The 7,729-nt window shown below is 55.0% G+C and overlaps 1 protein-coding gene across 1 annotated transcript in view; it reads right to left on the bottom strand.

Annotated features, from left to right (window-relative positions):
• Nucleotides 1-2,494: 2,494 nt before the first annotated feature.
• The window catches only part of MROH2A (maestro heat like repeat family member 2A), a gene marked incomplete at both ends in the record, with an annotated part of 31,825 nt that continues 26,590 nt past the window's right edge, over nucleotides 2,495-7,729 (bottom strand). Inside the window, 8 exon segments of the mRNA XM_079924377.1 lie at nucleotides 2,495-2,604; nucleotides 3,137-3,202; nucleotides 3,463-3,565; nucleotides 4,179-4,310; nucleotides 5,762-5,911; nucleotides 6,441-6,623; nucleotides 6,692-6,835; nucleotides 7,345-7,399. Coding sequence (XP_079780503.1) covers nucleotides 2,495-2,604; nucleotides 3,137-3,202; nucleotides 3,463-3,565; nucleotides 4,179-4,310; nucleotides 5,762-5,911; nucleotides 6,441-6,623; nucleotides 6,692-6,835; nucleotides 7,345-7,399 — 943 coding nt within the window.

The following is a 7,729-nucleotide window of genomic DNA, read 5'->3' as shown; positions in this document are numbered from 1 at the left end:
GCCGTAACAAAATACCAAAGACTGGGTACTTAAACAAAAGAAGTTTGTTTCTGGAGGCTGGAAGACTGAGATCAGGGAGCCAGCACAGTCGGGCTCTGGGAGGACCCCCGGCCCGAAGACAGCCACCTTCTTGCCGTGTCATGTGGACAGAGGAGGAGCTCTGGTGTCTCTTAGGAGGGCACTGATCCCGTCATGGGGGCCCCACCCTTGTGACCTCATCCAAACCCAATTACCTCCCAAAGGCCCTATCTCAGCTACCATCACACTGGGGGTTAGAGCTTCCACTTGTGAATCTGGGGGGCCACGTTCAGCCCAGAGCCCTGTGAACTGGGAGGGCCTGCACTGCCTGGAGCCGAGAGTGTGGCCAAGAGCCTTACACCTTGCAGGATGTTCATTTTCCCTCAGTACGGGCTGGCAGGGGACTGCTGGCTCAGACCGGATGGGTATGGCCCTGCAATTCTAGACCTTTCCCGCGTGCCTGCGGCTTCCTGAGAGCACAACCCCCATTTCTCCTTCAACAGGAAAGCTATCATCCTTGCCCAAAACTGCTTGTGCCTGGCCTCCCTCCCCCGCCCTCCATACCTAGCAGTCGTTTGAAGTCTCACTGGCCAGGCCTAGCTGCCAGAGGCTGGAAAACTGAGTTTGTGATGCTGTATCGCCTAGGGGAGGAAGGTGTGGCAGAAGGGCCTAGAGGAAGTTGGCTAGATCCTCTCAGCCAATTTATAGGATCTGCCAATAAAGGACCCCATTAACTATACAGAATGGTATATGTTTTTAACTCACATAAATAACTCGGGGCTGTATGCACTGAGCAACTTTGTCTCACCAAGAGGTGCTTGCATTTGACAGGAGCTGACTGATGAACATGGGTCTCATTGTAGAGTTCCTTAGGAAGCTGGTGTGTCCCACTGTCCCACTGGGTGTTTGCTGCTAAGAATACTCTTCAGCCACCATCCTTGTGCACATGTGCAGATCTACCTGCAGCCCCACCCAGAGGTGACTTGGTCATGTCTTCAACTTCCATAATTATTGCCAAAGTCCTCTCCCAAATGCCTAATCCCATTTGCACTCCATCCAGCAATAATAAAAGGTCCCATTTCCCCACGCCGCTGCCACTAGCCAGCGCCACTGTTGTGGGTGTGAAATGCACAGCATTGCAGTTCGCATGCCTTCCTGGGGGGCCTGGCTTTTCAAGCACTCTCATGACACTGCTTTTTAATTTGCTCTATTACTGATGTGGGCATATGCTGTATGCCAATCCAATTATATGAATCAATCTAGTTTTATATAAATTGCAAGTAACTTCTTCCATCTGCGACTTAACTTTATGATATTTTATCGTACAGAATATATATTTTAACATAGAAAAGTTGATGCTTTATTTTTGCTGGCTTCTATTACTTTTAAAGGAAAACCTAGGGTAGGTTTAAGACAATACTATGTTGTCTTAAATTTTTGCTTTCTGAGTTTGGGTCAATAAATCATCTGGAAATGTTTCGCAGGGGCATTAAGGGAATTGATCAGAGACCTGATTTTACAATTGTATGGCTTCCCCCAGGACCTGTACCGAAGGGCACATCCCTTTCAACTGTGTCAGTGGGACTCAAGTCTTCCGGCAGCAACAATCTTCATCACTTGGCGGGAAATAACTTCACTGTCTATTCCACGGGAGCCGCCAAACAGTGTGAGAGCACGCTTCCCAGAAGCCTCTGGTGCAGGTTGATTTCCGGGTGCTCAGCACCTCCGCCCATGGTGCCCAGGGTGGTGCCTGCTTGTTTCTTGGGCTTGGAGATAATTCCTCCTTCTTGACCCTCTGCTGGGCTCTGCTCCAGGCCTTGCTGGGTCCCTCCCCATCCTGGTCCAGCAGGCCCTGATGTGGAAAGGGTGAGGGTAGAGGGTGTGGTGTTACTTCCTCTCTGAAACCCCCCCCCCGGATTACCTCCTGGCTGTGAACACTCCCTGTGCGCTGCACGGGCACCAGCACTGCCCCCACTGGCGGCCGCCCTCACTCACCATGATGCGTATCATGGTCACTGGTAGATGGCTCCTGTCCCTTTAAGAGCGGGGTCCCTGGAAGCAGAGTCCAGACAGCAGCTGGGCTCCTCTGGTTACCCCAGCACAGTGCCTGGCAATGGACACACCATCCACATGGGTGGAACTGTGGAGCTGAAATGCGGTGAAGACACAAGGGGGTCTCCAGATCCTCTGGGCTGAGAGGAGCTGCCGGACGTACACACACTCGGGGGAAGCGGGAGTGAAGTTGCCCTTTGTCCCACTGTCTTGGCTCTGGGGCGACATCACCTTACAGTCAGGAACCTGCTCTCCAAATGGCAAGGGAGGTTTATTTCAATGGGAGGAAAGAAAGGGACACTGATTATTTAAGAACAATGCTTTTCTTACAAACTAAATTAAAAGTGGTTTGCGTCGCCGTGGTGGGGTTGGCACGCTGGGGAGAGGCAGGTACATTCTGTATTCAGACCACCTAGGAAATTCCTTAGGGTGAAGCCAAAAGCCAGTGATGACTACAGGTATCCAAGATTGTGAGAGTCTCCAGGGATGCCCTCCGGACCCCAGGATCCGAGTCCAGCTGTAGCTCCTGGAGAGCTGAGAGCGAGCTTAATCAGGAGAGGATGGGGACCCTCGAGGCCAGGCCCGCGCCCTCCGCCTGCCCTGGGCAGTGGGTGCTGATGAAAGCCCTGCCCGGGGAGCTGACTGCGGGGCGAGGGGCTCACAGGGGCTGTGGACTTCACCCCACTGTGTGTGAATTCAGAAGGTGGCAAGTGCAGCCACGTCTCCACACACATCTCCCATCTCTGGGGGCTTCCGTTACGTCAATAGGGACAGAAAGACCACCCACAGGACCCAACTGCTGTGTGGACCAGCCATATGAATCAGGGCGAGTTATTTCATCAAAGCGTGTGGCAGGGAGCGGGCAGAGAGCACAGGGAGCCCTCAGAGCTGTCTTGCTGGAAAGCCCATCGCACGTCCCGCTCATCCACCTCTCTGTGCCCTGGTTACACCCCTACCCCCAAAGACAACCAGGGTCAGCTGCCTCTCCCCTCAGGCAGTTTCCCTAAGCTCCCAAATGAGCTTAGTGGACTCATTTTTGACTCATACTTGAGTCTCCATTACTTACAATTCCGTAATGTAGGAAAGTCCAGATTTTTAAGGTAACGTGCAGACATCTGCTTCATAATGATTCCTGAAATGATAGCCAGGAAATGTTCATCACACGAATATTAGGTCAGTGAGAGATCTGGGTTCACCTTAGGAGGGTCCCTGTTGAGGGTTTAGTTGAGGATGCTTAGTTGAGAATAGGGCATGTAGGAAGCTCCTTGGGACACACAGACAGGGACTTCCACCTGAACCCAGGTCCCAACACCTGTCCCCCTGCTCCAGGTCTGGGTCTGACCTGATGGCCTTCAAGCTCCCTCCTGCATCAGGAAACACTTGCCTGCTCACCTGCCAGGTTACATGCAGCGATTCTGATCCTTGACAAGTTACTTTTAACATACGTCATTGTTTCTAGCAAGAAGCTGTAGAGAACGGCAGGCTTTCTCTGAGTCTGCAAAAAACAAGTGGCACCCAGAGCCATGGAGGATGAGGTCCTGGAGACCAGCTGCTCACAAAGAACAGTCCCATCTGTCTGAGGCTGAAGGGTCTGCCCAGAGAGGGCAAGTGCACATATCAAAGTCACACAGCAGATTTGTAGCTGAGCAACTTAAGGACCTTCAGTCTTCAGTTATTCTTCTCTGGCCCAGAGAGATTACACAACCACAACCTGCACTGTCCAATATGGTAGCCACTGACCACACCTGGTCCTTGAGCACCTGAAATGTGGCTAGTCTGAATTAAGTGTAAAGTGCCTCCTGGATATTGAAGACACTACCCGAAGAAGGTAAACCATGACATTTATAATTTTATATTGATTGCATGTTGAAATGATGATGATTTGGATCTACTGGGTTAAATAAAATCTACTATTAAATTTGGTTTCGCCTCTTTTCACATTAACAGAAATCTTTAAAATGGGTATGTATGTGGCTTGCATTCTCTTTCTGCTGGACAGAGCTGGTCTCAACACCGCACGTCCAGAAGGTGAACGCAAGGTCACAGGATGAAGCCCCAAGCCCCCGGGGGCCACCTCCCATGGGGCCATCCCCCCTCAGCTTCCTCACCAAGACAGAGCGCAGGATTATCTGGAAACTGGTCATGTCCTTGGGGGCAATGGCATCACTTTGGTCCGAGGAGCTCTCCAGGGCCTTCCAGCCCCAGAAGTGCACACACGGAAACATGGTAGCCACACAGGCCTAGAGGGACACAGGACAGGACAGCAGGGGAGGCGTCAGGCAGACCCAGGGGGTTCACACAAGGGGTGGGGCTGCCAGGACTGGCGTTCCGTCAGTAAACTCGAGGGCGGCCCCCAAAAGCCTCAGAGAGCCAAAGAAGGGCGGGCTGGTGGGCCCTGGGAGGATGCCTGCGACCCAGGCCCCCCAGCCCGTGTCACGCCTGTGTGCACAGTTACTAAACCCCTTGGGAGCAGGTGCAGCCACCCTCGCCCCCTCAGCCACTGGCCAGCACCTTGGCGCCCTCAGCAGCCCCGCCGGGGACCTGCCCCTCCAGGAGACTGGGGTCAGGGGCCTGGCTGCGATTGCCACGATGGGAGTGAGCTCTCTCATCCCCCCGGATCCCCTCCACCGGTTCTGCCTGTCCCTGTGCCCTGCAGCAACCAGGCCCCCCAGTCTCCGGCCTCCGGCGGGGTTAGGCACAGGAAGATGCTGATTGGAGGGCCGGGAGGGAGGCTGGGGTTTCTATTCCCCCGGGAGTAGGACGGGCAGCACCCGCTGGGGCCCCAAGCCGTGTTGGTCTCTCCTCTCTGTGGCCCCTTCATGAAACCCTCTCGGTCACCTTTCTGGGTGTGCTGTCACTTCCTACCTCGATCCCCACCCCTACGTGGAAGCCTCAGCTCTCAGCAGCAAGATTGAGGGGACTAAGCTTGTGGCCCCAGAAGCGGGGTTAAGATAGTAGTTGATCACGCTCTGTTGAGGACGCCTCGTTTGGGGCCAGCCGCATCCCCACGGCTCCTGAGGGGCGGCAGGACCACCCCTCATCTCAGCCACCATCCCCTCCCCAGTCCACAGATGGAGACAGGGAGCAGGGAGACAGAGGTCAGGGTCATGGGCGGCACAGGGGGCGAGGGGCTCCGTACACGTGTGTCCCCAGGCAGCCAGTGTTAGCCTGAGAGGCGGGAGCTAAGCGAGGGGGTGTGGGCCTCCCCCAGCCCCAAAGCAACAGAGCAGCCGGGCCTCGGAGAAGGGGAAGAAAAGGGGTGGGAAAGCTAGGCACCCTCCAGTCCTCCCGGCAACCTCAGCACGAGCCTGCCCCACAGGGAGCCAGAGAGGACAGATTTAAGGTGAGTGTTAAACCTGACCGAGTCATAATTCCCAAAAGGGAAAGCAACTTATAGAATCTGGTAAAAGAAAGGGCGGCTGGTGAAGGCCCCTGGAGAAGAAGGAAACTCCACCATGCTTCCCCCCGCCCCAGAGCCCAGATTCCTCAATAAGCTGGTTTGTGGGTCATCTCGACTGGTGCCTTTCCCAGCCTGGCGCGAGGAACCAGCAGATCATGGCCTTTGGGGTCTCGGGAAGACTGAGCGAGGAAGGGGACACCCCAGCTAGCCGGGCTGGCAGCCCCAAAGCGTGTGTTCCTTTTAGGGACAGCGGGCCCTGGACTTTGTACACAAAGCCCAGGTGTGTCTCACCTGGGCTGCACTGGAGCAGGGATCCTGCAGCATGAGGGGGACCCAGGCTTTCTTCACTTCCTCTTTGAAGAAATGCTTCTTGGAAATCCTGACCACCTTTGCCAGCTTCCCGAAGAGGACGAAGGCTTTTAAACGCAGTAGCTCGCTCTCCTGCAGCGGAGGTGGACAAACAATTTCTGAAACTTGGGAAGCAGGAAGCCCAACAAAACCACAGCCATTAAGAGGTGGACCCTCTTAAATGCCTCGGGCCCTGCGAAGCCTTCTGGGTCATTCCATCAGGATGGAGTCTCTCTTGCAGGGCTCTCGGGACTGGGCGTTATTCTGGTGTTTGTGATCTTCTCTTCCCTAGATGAGGGCCGCGCTGCATCTGATTGCTCACCGCCGCCTAGCGGAGTCCCCATCTCGCATGCCACAGCTGTCCAAAGAGCATTTGTGGCTGCGAGGAATTAAAATCGGGGAGAAGGATCCCATGGGCTCTAGAACAAGAGATTTTATTTTTTATCGGATGCCATGATCAGCCAATCGAAACATCAGCAACACGTCAGACCTTGTACCCCTTTTTGTTCCAGGGTGCGTCTCTTCTTTAGGGGATTAGAAGTGGCCACTCGTCCACTCAGCAGCCATTTCTGAGGGGCCCCCATGAGGGCCAGGGCTGAGCAAGGCTCCAGTGCGGACTCATGTGATCAAAGAAGGCTCTGCACCGTTCAGAGACGGCATGGAAGTCGGACCCCACGTCCCCTTCCCGCAGCTCAGCCAGGACCTTGGCCAGGGTCTCCATGCCCTCGGAGGTTGCGGTGGTGCTCACAGGCCCCCTCAGGGGGCACAGGCACTTCTCCAGTAAAAGCTTCTGGTACTGCCTCACCTGGGGGGCACGGGAGCCATCAGCCCGAGCCTGATTCCCCGGGACACACCGGCATCGGCCCCTCAGACCTTCTTGGGGGCACGGAGGGCCACGTTGCCGAGGGCGCGCGGGGAAAGCACCCGCAGGGCCTCGTCCTGGTCCACGCCCTTCTCCAGCATCAGCACTGCCGGCTTCAGCAGCTTCTCCTGGTACAGGATCGGGACATTCATGAACTGGAAAGGAGAACTTCTTACAATTACCCCTCAGAGAGGCCCATTTCTCAGCCACGAAACAGGACGTGTGATGACATTCAGTGTGCGGAATTGTCTCTCTGTGAACAGGAGAGGATTCTGAGCCCCAACTCCCAGGACCAGCTCTGGGCTCCTCCGCCTGCCAGCTGTGGGGCCCTGGCAAGTGCCTCAACCCCTCTGAGCCTCAGTTTCCCCATCTGTAAAAAGAGGGCGACACCAGTACCTGCCTCATAGGGCCACTGTGAGGATCCGATGAGGAAATACGTGGGAAATCCTAGGTGAGTGTGACCTATATTAATACACTCATCCGTCATTTATTTCTTCAGTTAACACCCCAGTTAACAGTTTCAAGCTCCCAAGTTGGTGGCAATTTGTTACACAGTGATAGCTAACCAATACAGTGAAAGCCAGCCAGCCAGAGGCCCCACTCAGCACTGCTGAGAGGGGCTAACTCTCCTTACATCAAGCCACCTGCTGCACTGCCATCCTACCCGGACCCGGGGCAGGGCTGACCTTATGAGAAGCAGCTCCACGGCAGAGCCAGGCCTGCATTTCACACAGGGCAGCCCGGGAGATTCTGGATCTGACACCTGTGCTCGAAACTTTTTTCTCTGCTCACAGCATCTTCTGTGCCATCTGCCACGTCTCTCTCCACCAAGTCTCAAGGCTGCCCTTTGCTCCCTGGTCTCTGCTGCTCTGGCGACGCCTGTCCACCCCTTTCTGGGCCCTGCTCAAGGAATTCCAGTTCCATCCCAGCACACTCACTCCCTAGACTGGTGAGATCCTACCAGCTGCCTGTGCGGTGCTGTGACAGAGACACAGGGACTGGGCACTGTTCATCAAAATGACGCAAGAAGGAGGGTTTGCACTGCTTTA

This window comes from Stenella coeruleoalba, assembly GCF_951394435.1.
Source record: "Stenella coeruleoalba genome assembly, chromosome: 6".
Classification (NCBI taxonomy): Eukaryota; Metazoa; Chordata; class Mammalia; order Artiodactyla; family Delphinidae; genus Stenella; species Stenella coeruleoalba.
Note: the sequence above shows the minus strand (reverse complement) of the source record. Positions and strands in the feature narration are given on the sequence as shown.